Source organism: Numenius arquata, chromosome 11 (genome assembly GCF_964106895.1).
Source record: "Numenius arquata chromosome 11, bNumArq3.hap1.1, whole genome shotgun sequence".
NCBI classification, from domain to species: domain Eukaryota; kingdom Metazoa; phylum Chordata; class Aves; order Charadriiformes; family Scolopacidae; genus Numenius; species Numenius arquata.
The window spans coordinates 3917312-3943876 of record NC_133586.1 but is presented as its reverse complement, the minus strand read 5'-3'; the positions used below and the strand labels follow the sequence as shown (position 1 = coordinate 3943876).

Here is a 26565-nt window from a genome sequence, read left to right as displayed (position 1 = left end):
TGATGTTTTGGATTCATGCACTGTTAACTCATTGCTTTCAGACCCAGCAATTCGCATGTGTTGCCTGGTGATTTTCATCTCAGCCACTTGGATACCTCACTTGATGTCTGTCTGGGATGTAGCATAGAACATCTAGCAGAAAATATATTCAGGATTATAAGGCTCTGTGAAATTTTAATATTTCACATGTTATTTTCAAACTTTGCGATTGTGATATGAGTGTTCGCCTTACTCTCTTCTCTGAAGAGCTCCTGAAATAGGAAGCTGAGCGACACATGAAGATGATAGTTGCATTTAGTTTCTTTGTCAAACACATATTGACCATTTTTAAAATGCCACTTGAGTGGGAACACATTTAGCTTGTTCGAGTTTTGAAATGGGTGGGAGAAGTGGGTTGTGAGAATAATGAATGCTAATGTGATTATCCTTATTCCACAGGGCTTGCCTTTTTTTTTTTTTTGGTCGTTTATTTGATTTAAATGTCTTGGAATACTTCAACCCCAGACAACTAGGATCTACGCTGGTTAGGTCTATGCCAGATATTAAATGCCGTGTGTAATGGTACACTTTCCTTGTGGCATAGAGTTAGGCTAACATCAGTAAATTATGGTCCTTATTCTGCTCTCGGATGTATAATCTTGTAGTTTAGGAATTAGGTCTATCTGTTAGCTCATCTGAATGACCAAAATAATGTATTATAAGGTCTGGCTTTTAGAACCAACCTTGAACTTTCTTTAAAGTAAGTATATACATATGTTGGAATTAATTTTCCACATGATGTTTGCAACGACTTTAGTGAAGTGACACATTGATGTAGAAAAGTCTAAGATCTCTTTGACAACGTGAGACATTATCAATAGATAATGATGTTTGGATTTTTTTATTTAGTGTGCTACTTCTACTACAATTATTAGTATTTTAAGCAAACTTCGTTAAGTCATTGAGTAAGTGAGCTTTACTTTCACTAAATATGACTTCTTTTTATTAAAGTTGCAGATCTTACTCTTGCCATATGCAGCTAATTTTCCTTTGGGGGGAAAAAAGCTTGTTACTTTTTTAGTGGAGCAATCTGTTACCTTGTCTGTAGTCTGTGAAGTCAGTGCAATTCTAATTTGCATTAGCTAATAAAAAATGTGTGGGTTTTAAAGTGAAAATCATGCAAAAATAAAAAAAAAAAAGGTGAACTAACGACTGATCATCTATGCAAAAAAACAAGGCTAGAAATGTGATCAAATTAGGTCATGGCAGTGCAATTTTGTGCAGGGCTGTGAGCATATCTGCAGACATTGTATGTTTTATCTTGGGAAGCGAAGCTCTTGGAAAATGTGCATAAGAGGGATGAAAAGAGCTTTTTTCATCCTCCTCTTCTGAGCTATTGTGAGGAATGCAAGATTTTATGTTGCATTAAGTGACAGAAGTTTTAACTGAAGCAAAAAGCTGCACAGTTCATGTAATTGCTCTGGTGCAACACATTTGCAGAAGAAACAAGTCACTGTTGGTTTTGTGTGACCTGCTATACAATGAAGTAATTGATGCTTTTATTATTTATTGTATTATTGCAGTGCTCACACATGATGAGGGGTCCTGTCGCAAGAAGTTTGCAACCAAAGTGAACAAAAGGTCAGATAGACAAAGGTGTACAAAGAGTTAATGGAATAACATTGGTCAGTATGAGCTGTGTGAGAAATGGTCAAACATCGGGATTGATCCTGTTAACTGCAGATGATGGAAGGAGAATAAGGAGGGCTAGTCTGAAGAAGGAAGCTGAATAGGGGTTGTAACTGGAGTTCGGTAAACTTTGATACTAAAAGGACAGTTTTTATAAATGAGGAAAAGAGGGAAGATTTTTGAGGTGGTGGTATTGCTTGTATTGTGTTTGTGAAATGCAGCGTGTGTTAGTCTGATCTGTTGTGTGAGGGAGAGAGGACTGTCTGGTGGAGCCAGAGGTCCAGTTGAAGGACAGAGAACTCAATGCTGTACGTTGTCAAGTTTTGCCCTTTGGATAGGGAAGCTTAGATGGGATGGAGATTAAAAAAAAAAACAAACTCAACCCAAAAACCCCACAAAAACGGGTTGGGAGGAACTAAATGGATCCTGAAGGTTTTTTCTGGGTCTTGACTCCCGCAGGGAGATGTTGGGCAGTCAGGCAGAAATACCTACTGTAACCTTTGCATCCATTCTTGTTCCTCAGCAGGAGCAGATATGCGTAATCCTTAGAGTAGAGTTTAGACTGTTCCTTCAAGGTTTATTCTGAAGAGGAAGCACATCTCTCGTTTCTCGTTTTCCATAAAATATTCTCTGTAGCCTTTTCCTCATCTGGCAGAAGCAAACTCTCTCCACCCCAACCTCTGGAGGACTGTCTGATAATGAAAGAAAACACACTTCAGGGCCTTTTCTGGCATAACCGCATTAAAATGTAGCATTTTAGCACTGGTGCAAAGTAAAAGTAAGTAAACCTCTCACTTTTACTCTTTGCAACTAATAAGAAATATCTATCTTTTTTTTTTTTAAGGGGTAGCAGGTTTTGACACGCATGGGCACACATGATTATGAATAGTGAAGACAATGAAGAGTGGGACATCCGTCAAAGAGTAACAAGGTAATTCAGGAACACATTGAATTTATCCTTTTGTGCTTGCACAATCAATTAAGTAGCTGCTGTTGTCCTCCATTTTCGTGGCACTATACAATCATTATAACCAAGAATGTAAAGGTACGTTTTTTCCCCCCCCTCTGCTTCGTTTAATTTTTTTACTTGCATGGAGAAAGCCAATATGTAGCAATCAAAATGCATACTGTGTTCTGAATGAGATTGATTACACTTGCGAAACATTAAATATTAAATGCCAAATGGCTAATGACTTCCAGTAGTCCTCCCTTCGTTCTCCAAAGATTGATGCTGTAAATGGGGATTTGCAAACAGGAATTTTAAATGATCTATGGAGCAGAAGTGAAAATGTTTTCAAGGCCGGTGTGTACCTAGAACTATCCTGAAACCTTTAATGTTACAGTTCAGTATTCTTGTAATTTGAATTTCATTGCTTGCCATAGGGGTGAGATAGAAGAGTAGATATTTACAGAAACTGTGCAAGTGATAAAAGGAGCTGCTTATGCCTGACTTTGTCTTCTGCTTTGTATGTTTTAGTACTTATGTACTTTAGTACTAGCTAATTTGAATAAGCTCTGCTAGTCACATGCAACATATGGGGCCGGTGCCAACTTCTTATAATGCTGCATTACAAATATACCCACCAGCTGAGAAGTGTGATATAAGGCACTTTGCTTTTTCGTAACCAACTGTCTTCATAGATATTTGCAGGGGGGATACTGCTGTCCCCTGAAATGAGAAATCCCATTTCTCTTCATCTATTTAATCATCCATTTCTGTAACATTCTGAGCAACTAGTTTGACCTTAATTTTCAGATTTTCAGGATCACATGAGATCTTGCAAGTATTAGCCCTTTACTAGAACGGACTGTAAAAATGGCAGTAAAAAGTTTGTTTATATTACCTTTTGGTCAGATGTTCTCAGTTTGAGACAAAAGTTTTCATATCTTATTTTCATACACATTCAGAAAATAGAGCTAAAGGGGCACACTCTGATTTTATTCTATTTTTTTTTTAAGGATCTCCCCCTGGCTCATACTTATCATCAGTCAGGGCCTACTACCAGTTTTCCAAAGAAAGACCTTGTTCATGTAGTTGGAATTTCATTAACAGTACTATTAATGGCGTGATCCAGAATGAAGTCAAGCTCACTGTCTTATAGGTGAGCGTGTTCCAAAGTGCTAATTGGAGTTTAGAAAAGAGCTTAGCAAAAGCTTATTAGAGTCAATAGAAATACTTCCATTGTCATCAGATTAACCAAGTTTGATTTTGGAATATGCTGCAGAAGCTGAACTATTGAGTTAACAGTTGCTGGTTTGTAAATCCCCTTTTCTTCCAGTGTCAGATAATAGAGTTCATACTATAAAGCAAAACAAAGCCAGTACCCTAAGCTGTGTATAACCTATTGAGCTAAAAAGTCTTCTTTCCTAACCCTATGCTGAAATAGTGATTGTTGCCATACATGGTAAGTTGAAGCATTTACAAATGTCAAAGACAGGCATTTGCTGTATGTAATTTCCATATTTGCAATGTAAGTAGGGTCACTGTAGCTACCTGTTAATTATGAGTTTATATCTCTCCAAGAAGCAGATAAATAACTTCTTTGTAATGGGCATGACTAGATTATAGACGAGTGAATATGCCTTTATCTGGAAAGATGGCAGAGAGTGATGTTTTCACTTTTGTCTGTGTGTATATGTGGATCACAGGAAAACAAGCGCCCAGTGGAATATAGGGAGTTGACTGCAATGTCTTTTGAATGAGTACGAATCACGAGGCTCTGCAAATCCTTATGATATTTACGTAAAAGAAGGTTTAGGTGGTGATGTGGGTTGGCATCCTAATAAAACAAAGTTGCTGTAAATTTACGTAAAAGAAGGTTTAGGTGGTGATGTGGGTTGGCATCCTAACAAAACAAAGTTGCTGTAAATTTTAATTTTTGCTTGAAATGAATTTTTGTCTTTAGAACTTTTCCTTGTACTTTAATCATGATTAACTTTACAGGAGTCTAAATACATTTTTCTTTCTCCTTTTTATCTTCTAGTTCTGTGTTAATATCCACTGCAACAGGTTTTTAATATTTTCTGAGATTCCTATTGCTCAGCATTGCCTTTCTAATAGCCTGCTTTTATTCTCTTTTGATATTCCTTTCCATTCTAGGAATGCCTGTTAATGGGATATGATGCACAATGTATGTGAAAATGTACATGTAAACAGACTTTGTGTACTGTGGAAGAATCCCTAAATACCTGTATTTTTTTCTCGTCCCCAGCTGGGTAGCAAGTAGAACCGCAAATGAGTACTTTACAAACAGAGCATGGAATATAGTACTTATTTTTTTACCCATGTATGCTTGTATCTAGGCTTTTCTACAGTGGCTATTTTAGATAGCCTTTTGGCCTAGCTCTCTCGCATCCCTGTAAATTACCTGTGTCAAGGTAATTATAAATTTAATTGTTCTGGTGTATGTTCTTATGGTGTTTAACAGGGCTGTATTAACTGCAGTTAACGTGTTTTTAGGTCTCATATATTGTCATCTTTGTGTTTGATTTTTGGAATATAGAGGTTCTCTGCAGTCTTTAGGTACTAATAAAGATGTCCACGAGCCAAAATACAGACAGTAGACTCTAATTTAAAAACAAATAATGAAGGGAGAAAAAGAAAAAAGAAAACTAAACTTTTCAGTTTGAACATTAGTGTTACTACTATTCATGTGCAGTAGGTCACAGGAGAAGATTATATTAGTAAGATGAAGATATTTTCACTGAAGCTCAGAGGTGATAAATTTCTAGGAAAAAAAAAATATAGTTCAGTTGCTCGAGCAATGCAGTGCTGTTTCATGCAATAGTTTAGATGTCTATTTAACCAGTATCTCTGGAGTTAGTGTACTAACTGTGTTGTGATTCTTAAAAGTATGTTGGGTTCTGGAGATTTTTCATTTTTCTTATTGCTCAGATGCTTTAATTGTGGATTTTTGTTTGATACTGTATTTCTGAAGAAAATGTTTACTATTTATAATCTCTAAGTGTCCTTTTCTTTTGCAGTTCAGTGATGTGAACCATGTTCTATGATTTTGCTAGCAACAGTGAGATCATTTGGGGTTTTTTATCCTGCATATAAGATGACTTTGCTCTGCTTACAGAGAGTAAATCTTAGCATTACTTTTCATTAAAATAATAGAATCCTTTTTGGTTGGAACAGACCTCTAAAATCATCAAGTCCAACCATTAGCCTAGCACTGCCAAGTTACCACTAAACCCTCAGCACCACATCTACAGGTCTTTTGAATACCTGGTGATTCAACCACTTCCCTGGGCAGTGTGTTCCAATGCTTGATAACCCTGCCAGTGAAGAAATTTTTCCTAATATCCAATCTAAACCTCCTCTGGCACAACTTGAGGCCATTTCCTCTTGTCCCATCGCCTGTTCCTTGGGAGAAGAGACCGACCCCCCCTGGCTACAACCTCCTTTCAGGTAGCTGTAGAGAGCGAGAAGGTCTCCCCTCAGGCTCCTTTTCTCCAGGCTGAACACACCCAGCTCCCTCAGCCGCTCCTCACAAGACTTGTTCTCCAGACCCCTCACCAGCTCCATTGCCCTTCTCAGAACATGCTCCAGCACTTCAATGTCTTTCTTATAGTGAGGGGCCCAAAACTGGACACAGCACTCGAGGTGGCACCTCACCAGTGCTGAGTACAGGGGGACCATCACTTCCCTAGTCCTGCTGGACACACTATTTCTGATACAAGCCAGGATGCTGTTGGCCGCCTTGGCCACCTGGGCAACTGCTGGCTCATACTCAGCCGACAGTCGACCAACACCCCCAGGTCCTTTTCCGCAGAGCAGTTTTCCAGCCACTCTTCCCCAAGCCTGTAGCGCTGCATGGGGTTCTTATGTCCCAAGTGCAGGACCCAGCACTTGGCCTTGTTGAACCTCACACCATTGGCCTTGGCCCAGCCTGTTCAGATCCCTCTGTAGAGCCTTCGTACACTCAGACAGGTCAACACTCCTTCCTAACTTGGTGCTGTCTGCAAACTTACTGAGGACGCACTCGATCCCCTCATCCAGATCGTTGATAAAGGTATTAAAGAGAACAGGCCCCAATACTGAGCCCCAGGGAACACCACTTGTGACTGCCTGCCAACTGGATTTAATTCCATTCACCACAACTCTTTGGGCCTGGCCATCCAGCCAGTTTTTTGCCCAGCAAAGCGTACACCCATCCAAGCCACGAGCATCCAGTTTCTCCAGTAGTACTAACTTTTTTTCTAGATCCTGGTCCCAATCCTAATTTATTCATGGTTTATATTGATTCAAGGTGACTAGTGTGACCTCATGACGCTTCTGTAAAAGCCAGATTCAGCTAGGATGTTACACCATCACTGTCGGAGAAACCCTGAACTACAGGAAGAGTTGCAGATTCAGGCTGCAGTTGCTGCTGGCGATGTTCACACCGTGCGCAAGATGCTGGAGCAAGGATATTCTCCAAATGGTCGAGATGCCAATGGCTGGACCTTGCTTCATTTCTCTGCAGCAAGAGGGAAAGAGCGATGTGTCCGTGTTTTTCTTGAACATGGAGGTGAGTTGCCTGGAGAGAAAAATCTTGATACCCATCTCACGGCTTTCTATCCCAATTTCCATTGTAGGGCTTTCCAGCACCAGTTAGGTTATAGGGCTACTTCTGATTATTTTTTTTTTTTTTCTTTCTTTAAAGTAGTACTTCATCTCTGTTTCGTTCTGGTGCATACTTGGTGAATGAGGTAATAAATTAGCTTTATATCTTAATACCTTACTACTTTTGGGGAGGGGTTGTTGGTTTTGGTTGGTTTTTTTTCCAGAATTGTCTAGGAATTGTTAAAAGAATGAATAAGGTTTATGAAAATGGGGCAGAAGGGCTCATTATAAAATTAACTACACTCAGCCCTCGCTATAAGTGAGTGCTTTTATTCTCTGTTAGGCGGTAGTATTATAGGAAGGCAGGTCCTTGAGTTGAAATCCTAGGGAAGTTTATTTCCTAATTCTCAAGCAAGTGAACAAGTCACATTAAAGACTAAGTTTCTGTATGGGCTTTAACACAATCTGCTAAACTTCATGAAAATAGTACTTTTTGTGCAAGGACGTTAGTGTCAGCTAGTCCAGTTGAGTTTATGCTTCTCCTGTTTCCATCTGTAGTGAAGCTTTATTTCAAGAACTGTTTTGTTGATTTAAGTGATATATTTGCTTGGGTGATGATTATCACCCCTCAAACAGTGCAGTCAGAATTTCTTTTTGCTATAGGTTCATGGCCATCTAAAGTGTTAGAAATGGATAGTCTTAATCTTCTAATGTGTTACTGGAGAGGAAAAATGAAAATCAGTATATGTTCTCCTCATTCTGATTAGTGCTCTTAAAAGAATAGCATCCTCTATTGTAGCACTGTTCTTATCACAAATGAACTATGAGCTAAGATGCTGCCAGTCCCAAGGAAACTGAAATTATCTTTTTGATGCTTTACATACCTGAGGCCATATGGGCCCCTTATGTGTATCACAGTATTTGTCAGATGTATGGATCATCCTTAAAATTAAATGGCATTTATAGGTTGTGGTATATGCACAATTAGTGGTATGTTCCTTAGGAGGAATAGTGAAATACAGCCTTAATACTACGGATTCTAGCCGTGTAATATTGGCAGCCCCTCATGTCCTTATTGGAAGCAGGGGGAAAGCTACTAAATTGCTCTAATAAATTACTTTAAATTCTACTTTTTAAATGTAAAGGCTTGAGGTTATCCACATATATTAGTTTGATAATTGAAAATTTTTAGGCTGCAAGTCTTGAAATATGTTGGGTTTAGCTCTGCAAACTTGAAAATGATCTGAAAAAAAAAAACGCCAACAACCCTTATGTATTCCTATGTATTTTCATTGTATACGTTTTGATAAATAGCTGCTGATGCAGTGTTTGTTTTTTATTTTTGTTCTTACTCTTTCCTGTATGAAGTACCAGCTGAATCTGATGCCTTGTGAAAACTGCCTGTAATGAAACATCCTTGTTCTGGAAGCACTATAGCGTTTAATCACCAGGACTAGAAAGTTGAGTAACAAATAGTGTGAGGGTTAGTCATCTACAGCAGCTTTCCTGTAGCTGAGCCTCGGTTCAGAAAATTGGCACTGTTTTGTGCCTTGCCTTGTTTTCCCTCAAAACAGAGGCATAAAAGATAATGAGTATTTAAAACATCATAATGTCACAAATGAGCTATTAAGCAGTGAATGAGCTGACTCTTAAAAGCCGAGTTAATCATGCCTGCCTCATTAGTGAGAGGTTTGTGTCTACCTTTCTTCACACAGTCTCCACCTTCCTCCCTCTGAAGAAGTGGATTATCTTGGTGTTGGAGCTTAATCCCTGTGGACCAAAATGATACTGGGGTGAAGGAAAAAGTCATTTTCTGGTGTGAATTTCATGGTAAAAACGGAGTTTTGAATAGGGAGTTGAGTATTGAATATATAGTCAATATATTAGTAATAAAGAAGATGGTGAGAGGGAGTGGATGGCGTTCTGGAGGGACGACAGAAATGAGATGTTAGTGGGAAAGAAGGGGCAAGTGGTGGTAGTAGTGGTTGTCTAGAGGGATGATGAAGTTTAGCAGAGCTGGAAGTATTTTTGTAGTACAGGAATGAGGAGACAGCACTGGGCTGCTCCTAATGCTAGAGTGCTGTGCCTCAGATCTGAGATGCTGGAAGACTACTGAGGTAGTCCTGAATAGTAGCGGGATGGGGATGGAGTTTGACTAATAGAGGCTGAGAAGGAATTTGGTCATTGACCTGGAAATAAAAGGTAGCTTCTTATGGGAGTCATGACCTGGCCACCTCTTGCTTTTGCTCTTTTTCTTCACTTCCATCATTGCTCACCAGCAAAGAAAAGAGCCATGGGACAGTGTTGTGCGTGCGGATTGGCTGGTTTGAGTGGAGGCGGTGGAATAGGAGGAAGCTTTTGATTATCTGCTGAGCAAGGAGACATGGATAGATGGGGAAAATGCATAAAAAGCCAGTCCAGACTAGAGGCTGAAGCCAGCAAAAGTACCAACTAGATACAGAAGTAGGTCAGATAATAAATACTCTTTAGCAGAAAGTTGATCAGAACCATGGAGAAACTTAGTTCTCATGAAAAATAGTGAATTTGACTTTCGTAGTGTATTTGTCTCACTTTAATAAAGTGAAGATTCTATGAAGCCAGCTCTTTCTGTTCATAGAAACAATCTAGAATCACAAAGCTCAACAGGAGAGCAACACAAAAATAGCAAGTGTAGTTTTCAGTAATCTTGCATTTTTGCATAAGAAGCCTTTTTTTTACCCCTTTAGTGTACTTTTTTTTTATTTTATTTTCAAAATGACGTATTTAGACAGACAGTCCAACGCTGGACAAGAACTATGTTTTATTGATCCCTAACCACCAACATTAAAACCAGCTGAAGTCCTGAAAGCGTGTAGTTGTTAGCTGTTTCTTGGTGATAACTTCTCAGTACTAACTGAGCAGGAGAGTTTCTGGTTACTTGTATTAAAGTGAAGCAGTTATTTATTAAAGCTCCTAAAAATTGAAGAGTAGCAGAAGGAAGTAGCCAAACAGACGTATTTATTTATTTTTAGTCTTGGCTGCAAGGTATCTAAATTTCAGTAAGGTCATGGGGAACCCGGGAGAAACTAGAGAATGCCAAATGCTCATCCGCCTAAACCAGCTCATAAAGTGTTTCTGTGTCTGGACAGTAATGCTCTCCTGGAGGTCTTTTGTATCAGTGTTGTCCTAGAAAATTCAAAACAGAAGCTACATGTAGCCATGTTTCTAAACCTTGTGGTCAGAATTAAGCCCCAGTTGGGGGAAGTAAGCGTGATATAATAAAGTACTTTATGAAGCCAGAAGCATTGCTTTCTTGGCTTCCCAAATTAGACTGTGATAGAGTAACCTAATGAAGGTGTCATGAAAGAAGGGAAACTGTCCCACTGAGCTGTAAATTGAAACTCTAAAATACTGGACTCTTGTCTAGGAATCTCTGTATCCTCTAGATTACGGTATTAGAAAAGAGTTTAAGAGTAGAGTTTAAATGACTAGTTTAGGTGCCCAACTTTAATATGAAATAAACTAATCTGAATATCATTCAGTGTTGCAAATTTTCAGTCTCAGGTGAGATTGATTGCAGCAATTTGGTACCCTTGATAAGCAGTTAAAGGTTTATGCCACTGTATTATGCCTTGTATTTGAGAACATTAGAAGTGACCAAATGCAGCTGTTTCTATTTCTAGATTCTGCTATCCCCAAATTAATGGGAAGCTTGAGAAGAAATAACTATAATTGTTTGACAATCAGGTTGGAGGCAAGATAAAGAAATGCTGGCAAGTGCTGGCTTCATCTCTTCCAAGTTAAATAAGTTTGTACCAGGTACTTTTTTTTTTTTACCCCCCCTGCAGATTTTGAACTCATTTCTACCTTGTGTTCCAGGGGCAGACAGTTACTTTACAGCATGATACCAATACCGAAGCTTTTTAAAAAAAACAAATAAAATAACCTACAACAACCCAAATTCTTAAGGCAACATCAGCTTTGTAGCATTACTGTTGTATGCAACATACTCAACCCAGGAACGACATGGACCTGTTGGAACGGGTCCAGCGGAGGGCCACGAAGATGATCAGAGGGATGGAGCACCTCCCCTATGAAGACAGGCTGAGAGAGCTGGGGTTGTTCAGCCTGGAGAAGAGAAGGCTCCGGGGAGACCTCAGAGCAGCCTTCCAATATCTGAAGGGAGCCTACAGGAGAGCCGAGAGGGACTCTTTGTCAGGAAATGTAGTGTCAGGACAAGGGGTAATGGTTTTAAATTGGAAGAGGGGAGATTGAGATTAGATATTAGGAGGAAATTCTTTACTGGGAGGGTGGTGAGGCACTGGACCAGGTTGCCCAGGGAAGCTGTGGATGCCCCATCCTTGGAAGTGTTTAAGGCCAGGGTGGATGGGGCTTTGAGCAACCTGCTCTAGTGGGAGGTGTCCCTGCCCATGGCAGGGGGATTGGAACTCGATGATCTTTAAGGTCCCTTCCAACTCTAACCATGCTATAATTCTATGATAATGCAGGTCTGACTTCTGCTAAAAGCCCTTGTGAAGTTCAAAAGCTTTCCAGGAGGTGGCAGCAAAACATTGAATGAATAGCAACAGAGAAAGTTTTGGTCTTTTTAAAATTGTTTCCCTAATCAAGGGGGAGACTTGTACTATTAGCTCACTACAAAACCATAATCTTAATGGAAATTGGAATATTTTTATCATGAGGTTTTGCTACCGGATTTACTTCTGGAAGGTTGGTTGTTTGTGTTGCTTGGTTGCCCAACTGAAAGGCTTTTTTCCCCTATTGTTGAGATATTTTCTCTTATGTGACTTGGTATTCTTTTAGTTCACTTCAGCGGTCAAGAGCAATGAAATTTTGGGAGGAGGGAAGGCGTAGAAAGTTACTTAAAACCATAGGTAAAGGGCATCCTTATGTTGCAAGTAAATTGTTGGGTTTGGATTACAGCAACTTGCATAAAAATGCATATACGTGCACACACAAAAGCTGGGGCATATCTGATTGAATTTGGAAATAACGTAGACTAAACAAGCTAGTGGCAGTATCCTGCACCTCACTCGCGGGGTAGAAGTGATTGACTTGCATGCCCTGTGCAGCATGGAAGAGAGAAGGCACAACATGAATTTATATGTTTTTTTTTTTAACTCCTGTGGAAAACAGCCCTGGCTGCTGCTGTCTCCTTTCTATTATGTCCATATTTCTCCCTAATTCTGCCTCTCAGAATGTATCATCCCTCTGCATCTTAATTCTCATGTTTATGCTGCTCACTTTATTTATCAGCAGTCAGGAGATAATTCAGAATATTGGATTCTAGAATATAGAATAGTCTGAGCAGTGCAACAAAAGAGATACTGTGAGCAGCGAAAATCACTTTGAAATAGTATCTTTGTCTTAATGACTTTGTGGGTTGTACTGATTCTTTACTGTATTTTGGAGATCTCATGGTAGTGCAGGTTAGAAACCACCTATTCAATCACTGCTTTCGTTTTCCTTCCAGCCTGTGGATGCTTCAGCAATTACTTTAACTCAGGTTAGTGTAACTTCACAAAGGGCTGAAACTTCTGCTTTTCACAGAAGACTAGGAAGGCTGTCACTACCAAGGGACTAAAGTTTCCTTAATCTTTCTCTTGTTATTTCTAGGTTCCTGTTCTATACACTAGAGGCAATTCTTATGTTTTATTTCTCTGTATAGTCAGGCTGCATTAGTTCGTGTGTTTAATTTTTTGTTTGTTTGTTTTCATCCCTTCACTCTTCACTTTAAATTTAAAAAAAAAAACAACTTTAAAGTTGCTGGATCACCTTTGCAGCTGTATTCTGTACTCTTTCTTGCCAGTCCTTTTATTTGGTATATTATATTTTGGTATGATACCTATTTCTGTGTGTTATCTGGATATGCTCACAGTAGGTCCATATTGGGAAGCTCGTTCCTGTTGTTTTGTGTTAGTACCTCTGTGTGTTCAGATGTGTTCAGACTAAACTAGCTTGCAATTTATATTGTATTGTGAACTTAACTTACAGTAGGTCTGAATTTTGAGATGCAGACTCCCACCCTTGTCCCCTCTCCTGTTTGAGTGTGGTGGCAACCAAGCAGAAAACTCTGCCCTCTCTGTGTGGTACAGGAGAGCAAGCGCTCCTCTTGAGCAATGTGTGTGAGCATTGGGTGTTTATAGCCTTCAGCCAAGTTCGTTTTAAACCTGCATGGTCACAATGTCCTTTTTTTGTTGTTCTATTTTTCTTTCTTTTTTCCCCTCCAGACCACTGCTACTTTCCTTCTAAACGCAGTATGTATAGATGAGGAAATTAAAAAGAATTCAATGTGCCAGGATGCAGGGACAGGGCTGCCAAGGTTATGGAAGGTGGGCAGACACCCTTATGCTTGTCTGCACTTGACGATGTGCTTTGTGCACAAGTGACCTGTGGTTATAGAACAGACACCGCCACAAGCAGCTGTGAAAGACAGACCCCAGCAGTTGTTTCAGTAGATACACAGGAGTACTGAAAATATGTCAACTGAAGGCTAGTGTCTTGTGCAGATAGTATCTCTTGTTAACCAGCCAGGAGACTTAGGTTAGGAAAGTGCCTTAAACTTCCAAACTGTAGTTTGTGCCTTTTAGCATCCGACAGGCAACATCTCCGGATGCTGGAAGGAGAAACCTCGCAGCCTGGCTTGTTCTCTAGCTGGGAAATGGTAACGAGGCAGACTCCTTTCCTTTTGGTCATGAATTTGGTACACGGGAATAGTCACTTGCTTTAGAAGTCTGGGTGTATTGAGGAAATTAACTAAATTGGTTTGTTTATTTTAATTTTTAAATTCGTCAATCAGACTGAGTTTTTGTGCTGTGTTAGGGGGAAAAATATAATGTGTAATCACTTGTACACTGCACTAACATTTTTCCTGACTCCTTCCATAAGTGGATGCTTACATTCTTGTAAAATCTTAAATTTTTGTAAAACTATAAATTCAGAACAGATTCATCATCTTTAAAAACAGACTTTATCAAGATAATCTAAAATAACATATATCCTACATGCTTTGGAAATCCTGCAGACCACAGAGAAACATTTTACCTAATACAGTATTACACCCTAAAAACAATGCAATCCTGCCAGACCACAAAACATCCGCAGTTTGGGACAGCAGATGTTTCTACACATGCTTCTTTTTAAGACCAAGAAGCAACACAAGGGAAAATAAAAAAGTTGAACATTGAGAAAGAAATGTAATATTGTAGAGCTGGAGGAAAACTGGATGGACAGAGAGATTTGAGTAATTAGCCTAAGAGTGCTAGGAAGATGTGGAAAACTATTTGTCAAATGGAAACACATGTATATGAAAGAAAAAGTCTTTTTTTTTGTGTGTGACTTTAACTTTTTCTTAAAAATGGCATGTTCATGAAAGCAAGAATTAGTTTGAAGTACAAAAAATCCTGTCATGCTATGCCTGAAAAGACTAACATTCAACCATTTGATTATATTATATTTTTTTTGCAGCACTGGATTACTGTAATGCCTTCTAATTATTTTTCAATTTTATTTTAACTTCAGCTGATCCCACAGTTAAGGACTTAATTGGAGGCTTCACTGCTCTGCATTACGCAGCCATGCATGGCCGAGCGAGGATTGCGCGCTTGATGTTGGAATCTGAATATAGAAGTGACATTATTAACGCAAAGAGCAACGATGGTTGGACTCCCCTCCATGTAGCAGCCCACTATGGCCGAGACTCATTTGTCAGGCTCCTCTTGGAGTTCAAGGCTGAGGTTGATCCGCTCAGTGATAAAGGTACTACACCGCTTCAGCTGGCCATTATCCGGGAGAGGTCAAGCTGTGTGAAAATCCTCCTGGATCACAATGCCAACATCGACATTCAAAATGGTTTCCTGTTACGATACGCTGTGATCAAAAGCAATCACTCTTACTGCCGAATGTTCCTTCAGAGAGGGGCGGATACAAACTTGGGTCGCTTGGAAGACGGACAGACACCCTTACACTTGTCTGCTCTTAGAGATGATGTGCTTTGTGCACAAATGTTGTATAATTACGGAGCAGACACTAACACAAGGAACTATGAAGGACAGACCCCACTGGCTGTTTCAATAAGTATTTCTGGAAGTAGCCGACCCTGTCTGGATTTCTTACAAGAAGTGACAAGTATGTATGTAAGAGAAGTTAATCACAGGACACAGTGTCCTCTAAAAGCCTTCTTTGAATTTAGCCCCAGAAAAAAAATTGCTTCCTCTCTGCCCCTTGATGCTATTTAAATGCACTAGAAAATTTCTGGGAAGGTGAAGGGATTGTGATACTGGGAATCTCGTACTCAGCAAAGGTGCTAATGTTAAGTATATTTAATTTAAATTAGTTTTGTTTAAATATCTACAGGAAGCAGTCATTTTTAAAAAGTCAACTGTAAAATCTCATTTTATTAATGGCCTTAGCACATAAGATGTTTGAGGTTTGGGGTTTTGTTGTTTGGATTTTTTTCAGCGTCTTTATTTTTTTTTTAATCATCATGCAAATACTCTGCAGTTGCTGGCTTTTTCATCTGGCGCTACGACTAGGGCGGAAAAGAGGTTTTTTTTGCTTCTTTGTGTTTTCCTCCATTCTCTCTCCTGCTCTCCCCTGCACCAGACAACAGAACGGCGTAGTTCATTCCTGCAACTTGAAGAGGTTTCATGTGCTGTGTAGCTTTGATTTGATTTTGTTGATGTCTTTGAAATATGAAAGAGATTTTAACTCATCGTGACTTCTGGTATTTAAAAAGAGTATTAGGCTTGTAATATTCTGGTCACTTTTGATTATCAGGTTTTGGTGTATTAGATCTCCTGAAAGTTTTCTTTTCCTCTCTCATTCAACATGGAATGCTATAATAGTGTTTCGTAATTAGAGTATTGCCTAAAGCATTTAGGAATTGCTGATTAGCAATTAGCAGGAGTTTGCTAACTCAAACATGTTAAGATGGCCTGATAAATTATCATCCTACGAGGGTGATCTTTGCACTGCCAAGGATAGGGTATTTCATATATACTTTTTCCCCTAAAGAGCCTTTTTTTTTTTTTTTTTTCTTTTTGAATGTGGTGGGTTTTAATGAAAATTAAGCACCTCTTATACTCTGTAATGAAACTGAAATTCGTTGAGGGCTGGGGGTGAATCAGCTGAGATCTGTTGTCAGTAGCGGACACAAATAAGCATTTGGAATTTAATTTCTGTCTTCATGATTTGTGGTGTTATTTTTGCTTTTATCTGAAATCTAAAGAGTATTTTTTGAAAGGTAGACATTGATAATAAGATATACAAGCAACTAATAGATTTTTAATTCGCCTGCCCCTTCTCATTCAAACACTTTTCTTTCTGGTTTCCTTTTTGGAAGCCTCTTACTATATATTAACACCATCAGGGTTATTAGTAGATGATATAATATCCAGACTTGCAATTTTTCACAGGCTTAGGACGTATCGGTAAGCGTGAAGGCTTAGACTGGTTCAATGTTTCTTCAATGTCTAAAGACTAATTCAGAAAGTTGGAAAACGGTACTGTAATTTACTTTTAGGTTGCAGATTCCATACCTTAAGGGTTTCATGTTAAGTGAGAAGTAAATTCCGCTACAGAAAAGTAGCTTAAATTTGTGGCTAATGTAACAGTGTTGGAACTATCCCAGTTTTGTGCTGATGGAGGGAGAACTGGGGAAGCAGGGAGGACTAGTGCTGAGAGAAACACTTCAGCTTTGTACTGCAGAGCAGATTATAATGAATATATGTTTACAAACAGCTATAAACAGACTCTGATGCCCTTACCATAAATATCCAAACACTGTCTCCCACGGTTTTCATGAATAATCACTTTAATAAGATGGTGTAGGAGAAATGAAATGGATAAAGAGAGAGCTGGGATTTTGGTAGCGGAGTTCCCAATTAGATCAGACTCTGTACAGGGAATTGTTGAGATCTTACGCTGTAGCACTTCAGGGAAGAATCTTGTTTATTGTCTATTGCAATTTATATTTACTAGAAGAAAAACTTACAAAATTTTTAGAGAGTTCTTCTTGTGGAAGTCTTCCTGAAATAATCTCTTGTGGTTGGTAGCAATGCCTTGGTCGTAGGGCTTAACAGGAATTTCTAGTTTGCTTATTTGCACATTTTTACCAAGTGCTTAATATAGAAATCCATAGCTGTAAGTTTCATACGTGCATCCAAAGTTTTGAAGAGTATATTTGATATTAAAACAGGAATTATTTTTTACTTGTGCAGTAGATTAAAATTTTTAAGCTTAAAGATTAATATATGTGATTTAGGAAAGTTATCAAACCGATTTGTGTCTTCAAGTGAAAGCAGTTGCATGCTCCATATAAATGGGATACTGTTTAGCAGTCTACATGTAAGTAGCTATTTTTTTAATATACTCAGAAAACATATTTGTACATTTTCAGTTCTTCAGAGAACGTCATACGTGAATTTCTTTTTGTTTTGGTAGGTATTGTAATCGGTATAATCACAGCCTTTAGCCCAGGTCCCCGGTTGTGAATAACAGGCAAGAAACCAACTCTCAGAAATACTCAGTATTGGCCCTGAGAGTCTGCAAGAAGATATTGGATTTTGGGGTTTGACCCTGAAGGTCTGATATTCTTCCTGGTTACAGGTAGAGATTCCTTTGCTCCTAGAATAATTGCAAGAGGAAGTTATTATCTAGTTGTGTCTCACTATTTAAGCACGAAGCTGGAAGTTAGGAACAACAAAGTTTTTCATTGTGAGTCTGCCATTGACTTGGTGTTTAGACAGTCACTCGTGTCTTTTTCCTTTTATTTTTTCCTTTTTTTTCCTTTTTTTCCTTTTATTTTTTCCTCCCTCCTTTTTTACAATACAAAAATGAGTAAAGTCTACCTGTGGAAAAAATATCGGAGGTGAAAATTGCTCAATGATTTTATCAATCACTTTCCTTTTCCTTATATGTATTACTTTCCTACTCCAAAAAACATTTATTGGCAACCACCCTGGTACCTGAGATAGTCTGATAAAGAGCTGTTTTGTAGCACTTCAATATAATGCTTCAGTTTTATGAGATCTGAACTTCTCTTCAGGACTTTGATGGTTAAGCTTGGAATACACTAATGCAAAATTAAGAGAGATACTTGTATATAATATATATGAAGATAGTTACATACAGAGGTTTGTTTATTTTTTTGGTAGTCTATATGTCTACGCAATTAACATGTGCAATTACAGTCCTGGATGGAATGATTTATGTTGAAGGTGAAGTTGAATAGGATTTGAGAATATTAAAGCATAAAGAGAATGCTGGAGGCAGGAAAAAATGCAAGTATTAGAAAAAACACTTAAAAGTTTAAAAAAAAGTTAAAGAAACTTTTAAGTTACTAGAAATTCAATTATGATCTCAAAAAGGGGGATAAAAAAGCTCCAACCCTTCCCCCTCCTCATAGCTCTCATTTAATTTAATCACTGTTCAGATAATGTTGTGGACAAGAGAGTCTATGAGTAGCCCTGCGAGTTGCTTGTGTGTGTCGAGGCAAATAGCTGAGTAAATGGATACGGCCACAGCAGTGTAATCTGGCACGTATGTTAACAGGTATCAAAGAACTAATTCCAGATCTGGAACAAGATCTAAAGGTCACCAAATGAATTAAACTACAAATATTTCATCTCCATTCCTTTTTTTAAAAAATTTTTCAAAGGGCAAATCTTTGGCTTTGACTAGAGAGTGTAATTTTGTGTTTAGATTTATATAACACTGTAAATGTGCAGAAAAAATTAGACAAAAGTTCTGTTAAGGAAATCCTTATACATTCTTCATCTCTATTCCTTTGCCTAAGTAAAGATAACTTTTCAGTAGGATTTTTTTTTCTTCTTTTACTGGAAGAACGTTTTAGAAAGGGTCTCTGCATAGTTTTAACTTTTATGAATACGGAAATGTCATAGTGAATTAAGTAGACCTACATATTTTAGTACGTGGATAATTGCAAAGGAAACAGTATCTTCATGTTTGTTATAACATAGAAGAACTTTACTGGAATTGCAAGCTCTGTCAGCTTCCTTGGGTGTCTTGCCCTAATGACTGCAGGCTGCTTTGTCATCCAGAGTTATGCAGGGAACTGGGGCAAGAGGCTTATAGTTTTCATTTTATCTGAATCAGCGATAAACAAATACCGTCTGAATCACAATTACTTTCTGCAGATTGCAGGTATCTATTTGGTAAAAACCAGTATAGTTTCTGGTACCTTTATAAAGACATAGCCCAATTTTTCTTTTCAGTTAGAGGGAAGGTACCTTTCAAATAATTGTTTAACTCTCAACTCAGAATTGCCTGGTGTGATATTGAAAAATGTAGCTACGAAATCAGAGAGCAGTTGACTGTTTAGATTAAGCAGTTGAGTCATTTTTATATATCTGTATACAGATGTATACTTTGGAAGAGGTTTGGTTTTTTTGAAGAGGCCTCTGTAAAAAGTAAAAAATGTCTACACGTGGCATGTAAAGTACAGCCACCCCTCACTCCCATTTGCACACCTATGCTGTGCTCTGTTATAATGTAAAAATAGTGCAACAATGCATCTTAAGCCTGTCATTATGGTCAAAGCACTTTACTTACTGTCTCCTAGAAATAGAGAAACATTATGGGATTGAAATTCTTAGGTGAATTTTCATAGCAATTTCAGTAAGACTGAATTTATAGAAACATTACAAAATATTTAAAAAAAAATCTTCCACAATTATATTCAAATCTTAATCTCATTGCTAAATACACCTGTTATACTTAACATTGAGCTTTACTGGTACTCTGCTTTTCCATATATAGATTTTCAGTCCATAATACACTCCTCCTCAGTACATATTTTCCATGCCAGAAATACTGAAATTTAATAGACATCTAAAACTCATTGTGGAGAATTATTTTTGCAGAGAGCAATGAAAACATACCTCAAGCTCAAGTATTCTAACGGAGGCGTACTGAACACAAAATTAAACTAGAACTTTTAAAATAACTTGTATGATATCCAGTTAAAAAGAATTAGAAGCGCCTCTTTGTCCTGTGGAGCTAGATACTGGTTCAAGGAGTTTGTTTATTTTCTCAAAGAACTGTCTCTTTCTCTCTAAATTCAGCCCCACATGTCTCATATTAATATATTTCAGACCTATGGATTCTTGATAATAGCTTTTTCTGGCATCTTGAATGCTGGAAAACCAAATATCCTCTCCAGTTACTTTGCTGTTGCTTGTTACAGAGTACAAGAGAACGCATTTCCTAAACTTAGACCTACTCCTTTTGCAATAAAAACAGCTCAATGTCCGTTCGGCTCAGCGACAGCCATTTGCAAGGTGATGGCATCCTTTCGGTATCATCCTCTTTGTTTGCGCATCCTCATCAATGTGTTTCTCGCCTGGTGAAAGCCGACAGAATCGTAACTAAATTTAATTGTTGGCGGTAGCTTAGTTCCTTCACAGTTGTGAAATAAGGGCTGGATTTAACAGCTGCAGATATAAATACTTATTCCGATAGTCTAGAGGAACTGAGTTGCTGCCGGCCGTACATCAGCCTGGTTTCAACTTTTTTTTTTTTTTTAATGTTTCACAAAACTTTTATTTTTAAGTTTCCTTTGTAGCTAAAAAGAAACTACCAAATGGATTCTTGCTACTGTTTTCGGCCTTTCACAATTCCTAGGGGAGGCAGAGGCTCAGTTTGAGAAATACCACTGTAGGCTTTTTTCTAGAGAAATGTACTAATATTGCAGAGAGAACCGTGGGCGGCTTCTGAAATATATCACGGGTGTTGTTTTTCATTTTTTAACTTGTTCAGAAACTGCCTCTCCACTTCAAATCAATGACACTGATTGTTTGCTTTTAAAAGTACTTTTTTTTTTTTACCTTTTTTTTTTTTTTTAGTAGGTAGAACAATACATCAGAGAGGATCTTCTCACAGCCTACAAGTGTATTAATTTCAGTTACTCCTAACTTTTCTCTTGGGTAAGAGAACGGGTCAGTTCATGATTTTTGCTTTGCACAGATGCTCTTGTATCTTCAGTGGAGGAAAGTGGTAGGGATTCCCCTTTTCCACCTTTACGGCACTTTTGCCTACAACTGAGTGAGGCTCCCTACAGTGATCTTGGAGGTACAAGGTCTAATGTTAAACCTTAATGATCCTTAAATATAGACCTATTCGGCGAGTTAATGGTTTATTTCTTGGGGAGCGTGGTCTGCACAGGAAAAACAGGCAGGCACAGGTCTAAATGCATAAGCTGCAGAGCAGTTGTGATGATGACATACAGTTCTTTGTATAGGTAGTAAATCCTAAATGTAGGTTTTGTCCGTCTCTGGGATAAACCAGCAAAGTCCCAGATAGAATAGCAGAAAAATCTTGGAACTGCAAAAGGGAAAGAAATGGATTATTGAGTGGAAATTCAGGATTAATTGTAATTTCTTGCTGTTAAAACATACTTTTTTTTCCCTTGCTTTACCAGAGAAGGCCAATCTATTAATAATAATTTCAAAGGTTTATTTTATTATTTAAGTAAAATAATTAGTAATTACTTAACGGGCTTGTCAGGAACTTTATTAGCAGTTGAAGAACTGAGTTAGGAAAATGTTTAAGTTTTGTACGTACTGAAGTCTGCTACGTCTAAAGATAAAAAAATCAAAAAGCAGTTCCTCTTTATTTTATAACTCTGTGTTTTACATTTCTTCTGTTTGGAAGAAACTTTTCTGACATGTTTGGGAATCCATCCACAAGAAGTGCGTTGATGGGGATTTCTGCTTTCCATTACAGCACGTAGCATGAGCTGCAGAAGACAAAAGATGAAACTATACATCTCTTTTTTTCCTGCAATTAATACTTCTAATTTATTTTATTGTCACTACAAAGCTTGCAAAATAAATGGACTGAAGTTACCTAACTCCTTCCGGTGAACACGTTAGCAAACCTTCAGCTCTGCAGCAGCGGCAGGTATTTGCTACCCTGATGGTAACTGTAAAACAGCCTGACAGTAACCCGGCTGCTCCGGAATAACGGCACTGCCGTCATCAAGGTGTCCCTTTGAGACCGGAGCAGGGATGTGGTGGTTTTTTTTGTTTTTAAGGTGATCGGTAGTTTTATATTACTGTTTTGCATGATGGTGGTAATTAGGTCAATCTTACCTTTTATGTTTTTTGTTTTTTTTTTTCTTTTTAATTCTCTTCCTTTCTAGCTTATTTGCCTCAATAACTTTACAGACTTGTGTTGCAGGATATAACCAAATTTGCTACTTCCTAATTGTTTTTAAACAGAACTTTATTCATTATTTAACTTGTCTTACTCTGCCAAATTACTAATAACATTTTTCATTTGCCAATCCAAGGTTCACTGACATCGGTCTGTAATCCTTTATTTTTTTTCTTTTTCATTCAGATGCAACCAAGAATGAGTAAGTGTTCTAGACACCGTTTCTAATAAATCACAAATGCATTAATAACCCTGGAATTTGCAAGGCGTGACCTAAGACACTAACAGCCACTAGATGTAGCAACTGGTGCTTAACACTGGCAATGGCCATTGTTAACACATTCCCAGGAAATATTTTTAGGCTTATCGGGGGAAAATGTCATACATTTGATAATCGGGTCTTTTTGAATTAACTGATGACCAATTTCTTCTGGGTATTTTAAGTTGTCTGTTCCATTTTGTTCTCAAAAAAAAAAAAACCCGTAGGATGTTAATTAAAAGGCATTCATTTCTGAAACCAGAAATCAGTGTCTCACAGCTGTATTATTGTGTACCCTAACACAGAAAATACACATGTAGATCTGTAGTTCTCTATGCCCTCCAACGCTGCTTTTTGCAGTTAACTTTTTAAAAGGTGCATCCTCTCTGAACCCCGTTTGCCTTCACATTTAAAGCATTAGTACTATTTCTTTATCACCATAAAGATTCCTCTGCTTGGTTTCTTGCCAAAAGTAACTTTTCTTTCCCTGAAGCTTAAGCATTCAGCTGTTGTCCGAGTTGTATAAATTCATTCCTTCAGGTGGAAAAAAAAAAAAAGTTGCTAAGAAAAAAACACCAGTGGACAAAGTAAAATGATCTGTTTTTTAAGTCATGGCTGAAGGAGATAATTAAAAATAAATTGACATTTAGATACTGTGGGGATAAGTGTAATAAAAGTATTTTAAACTTATGAAGGAAACTCAAATTTTCATGCTCTTTAATTTCAAATCTAATTTCTTTAAGAACAGACTATTTTCATGCATTACTTCTGCCAGCTTACCTCGGATAATTTTAGTGCTTAAGATAAATCCTGGTGTATACCTGTCTGTCAGCCCATTTCTATAGGAGAACCCATGCAGGGGGAAAAAAAGGGGGAACTCCCTATAGAGGGTAACTGCAAAATGCCCAAAGTAGAAAACAGGAAGTAGTTTCATAATCTCTTTACTCTGTGCTTACCAGGAAAGTCTAATAAACTCATGATGTCGGTGTCTTTAGCTGATAGAAGGTTTGTTGCTGAATGAGGAGAAGGAGGGAAGAAGGGAAGGGGTCTGAAGTCAGCTCTTGGGCGGACTCGAGCAACAAAAACCCTCCCGTCCCCTCCAAACAGGTTTGTGGCCGGTGAGCTGACAGCATCCACTGTCCACCCTAAAGCCCGCCTGCATCGCAGCCCTGTACGGAAGGCATTTCCTCTTTCAAAAACCTCCAGCTTAATTGGTGGCAGCTCAGGAAAGCTAATTGGAAACGTCCATCTAAGTTACTTAAAGTCACTTTTGTTGTTTTGTATTGCTTTTTAAAGAAATGATTGATTCAAGCAGTCAGCTCAATAAAATCACCAGGCCTTTCTTTGCAAAAGCAGACACTGTCTTTAACCATTAACAATTATACAGATAATAAGACTGTAATAAGTTGCTCTGTTGGTGACAGATTATCTTGATACCGGCATAAGCACCTACATTGTTCGTGGTGCCGAGTATTTTGACTCGGGATAACCATCGGGTGCCATAACTGTGTAAGCCTTTTTTTTTATTATTATTATGCTTTTTCTGTCTCCAGGCCATGACATAGTTAAGTCAATGATCAAAATATTGACTAGCACACCCTCAATGCATTATTTGGGGAATTTAAAAAAAAATAAAATATATATATATATAGCAGAATGAGGAAAAAGCACAAAGGCAGGCAGGTAGTTTGGTCAGAGGTTTGGAGTGGTTCCCGTGGTGGGAGGTTATTAAATAGAGCAAATGTCTTCAGCTTTGGAAAGAGCTACTGACCATGAGTGGAGGACGGAGAATAATATAAAGGTATGTAAAATCATGACTGGCGTGAGAACCATTATTCCTTATTTTTTTTGTAACTCAAAGAATGGTAGGCACGCAATGAAGCGATCAGGAAGCAGATCTAAAATAAATAAAAGCACTTTGTAGTTTTCCAGCCAACGCCTAATTATATTGTGAAATTTGTTGCCACAGGATGTTTTGGATACTGAAAGTATGAATGGGTTCAAAAAAAACATTAAAGAGATTTTCAAAGGGCAGGCCATTCACAGCTATTAAAGACATAGATCTGTGTGCAATCTCTGGTTTAGGGAGGCCCAAAGGCACCGGTGCTGAAAGCTGGAAGGGTATATCGGGACAGGGTTTCTCAATGTCTGTTGTTCTGCTCTTTCTTTCTTCTTCCTTGGGATCCATTGCTGGGTGCTTTCAGATACAAGGCTAGATTAATCTTTCTTATGTTGCATGGGGGACCATTTTTCGAGGTGTCTGACTTCGAACAGTTTCCTATTAAGAATGAGGTTGAAGAGGAACCAGTTGTTTTGGAAAGTCCTTGCCAGAAATTCTGAAGTTGATGTGATGTCAGTAAAGCTTTTCCTCTGTGAACGGTGGTTAACTCATATTTTCTTTCTGTTTTACGAGGTTCTGGCTGCATCCAAAGCCTAAAGGCTTTATCTTTTCATTCAAAGGGAAAGACAATCTTTAACTCTGCCACGCAATCCTTGTATAACTTTTATAAAGCCTCACTCTCTAAGGAAACCGCCCAGTTCTGTTACAGTTGAATGTGGAAGTTTTTGTCTTAGCGTTTGAAAAGAAGCCAGACTGAGGGGATTATTTTCCCCAGGTGTTACAAGGATAGAAAAAAAATCCACAAAGAGTTAAATGGAGGAGTTATGCTGTTCTACAACACTTAAGTGTATGTTGCCACCTCGTGAGAATCCTCGCAGGGATAATGTCACTTTACACTGGCATCGGGAAAATTACGTGTGTGTAAAAATGTTTTTAGGATTCATCCATTGATTTCATTTGAATTACTGTTCATTAGAAAGTTATTAACTTCCACCTTTTTTTCTCTTGTAATTTTTCCCTTCCCTGGGCATCGTAGAAAACAGCGAACGCCTGTGATTTTACTGAGTAAATGATTTCTTAAACTATATTTAAAATGTGATCATTTTACTTCTATGTATTCCTTTTGTCTTTTCAGGACAGCCCAGAAACTTGCAAGATCTATGCCGAATTAAAATCCGTCAGTGTATAGGCCTTCAAAACCTAAAACTACTTGATGAACTACCCATTGCCAAGGTCATGAAAGACTACTTAAAACACAAATTTGATGATATCTGATATCCATGAAGACAAGAACTCTGAGCAAGATTAGTTATATTCCAGATACTGAAGAGGCTTGTTGCCTTGCACAAAGTATATCCTATGCAAATTCTGATTTTTCTGTGAAGTCAGAAGGCAGGTATACACTTCCTTGGGTTTTTTATACCACATGCTAGAAGGTCTTAATTTTTGGTTTCTTGGTCCAAGTTTACAAGGTCCAAGCTTTCTATACAATATGACATTTTAAAAATTGCTGTTGGTTTTTTTGTTTGTTTGTTTGTTTTCACATTAAGCGTGCAGACTTGCAGTGTGGAGATGGAAGGTAGCCTCTCAAGGGAAGCGGTTGGTTTGAATTGGCATGCTGAGCAATTATTCAAGAAAATGAGTTTTGGAAATCAAGGCACCAGTCCTGCAAAAGGATACTGATCAAAAGACCTTCAGAGCCCTGTTGTCTGTTGGGACTCTTGTCTCTGCCAGGGTGTACGATTTTGCAGGATGGAGGGAAGAGTTGGTAAGCAACCCCTCCGAGGGTACTGTAATGTAATTTGGAAAGTAAAGAAAAAATGCAGTTACCCTGGTCAATTTGAGGGTCTACACATTGGCTCTTTTTATATTCTTTTCCTAATTGCTGTAGGTGGGATGCCTATAAAATTCAGGCCCTCTTTTTTCCTGACATTCCCTGTTAAATGGGCGGCTATTTGTAAGTCTATTTTTAACAGTGACAGTACACTACAAAGAGGCATAGCCTCTGTGTTTTTTACATTAACTTAAGAGTAAACAAATTTAGATTTTTTGAAGCCAATGTATTCTGTTTCT

At 38.2% G+C, this 26565-nt stretch overlaps 1 protein-coding gene across 2 annotated transcripts; it reads left to right on the top strand.

Moving 5' to 3' along the window:
* The first annotated feature begins 6973 nt into the window (after window positions 1–6973).
* ASB7 (ankyrin repeat and SOCS box containing 7) lies at window positions 6974–25767 on the top strand. Of its 2 annotated transcripts, XM_074156337.1 has the most exons (4): window positions 6974–7184; window positions 14738–15343; window positions 24886–24910; window positions 24952–25003. In XM_074156337.1, exons 1-4 carry the CDS (start codon window positions 6974–6976, stop codon window positions 25001–25003), a joined length of 894 nt encoding a protein of 297 aa, XP_074012438.1. The 2 variants fall into 2 exon arrangements, with proteins under 2 accessions (XP_074012438.1, XP_074012437.1); XM_074156336.1 differs by lacking the exons at window positions 24886–24910; window positions 24952–25003 and adding an exon at window positions 25628–25767.
* The last annotated feature ends 798 nt before the right edge of the window (window positions 25768–26565 follow it).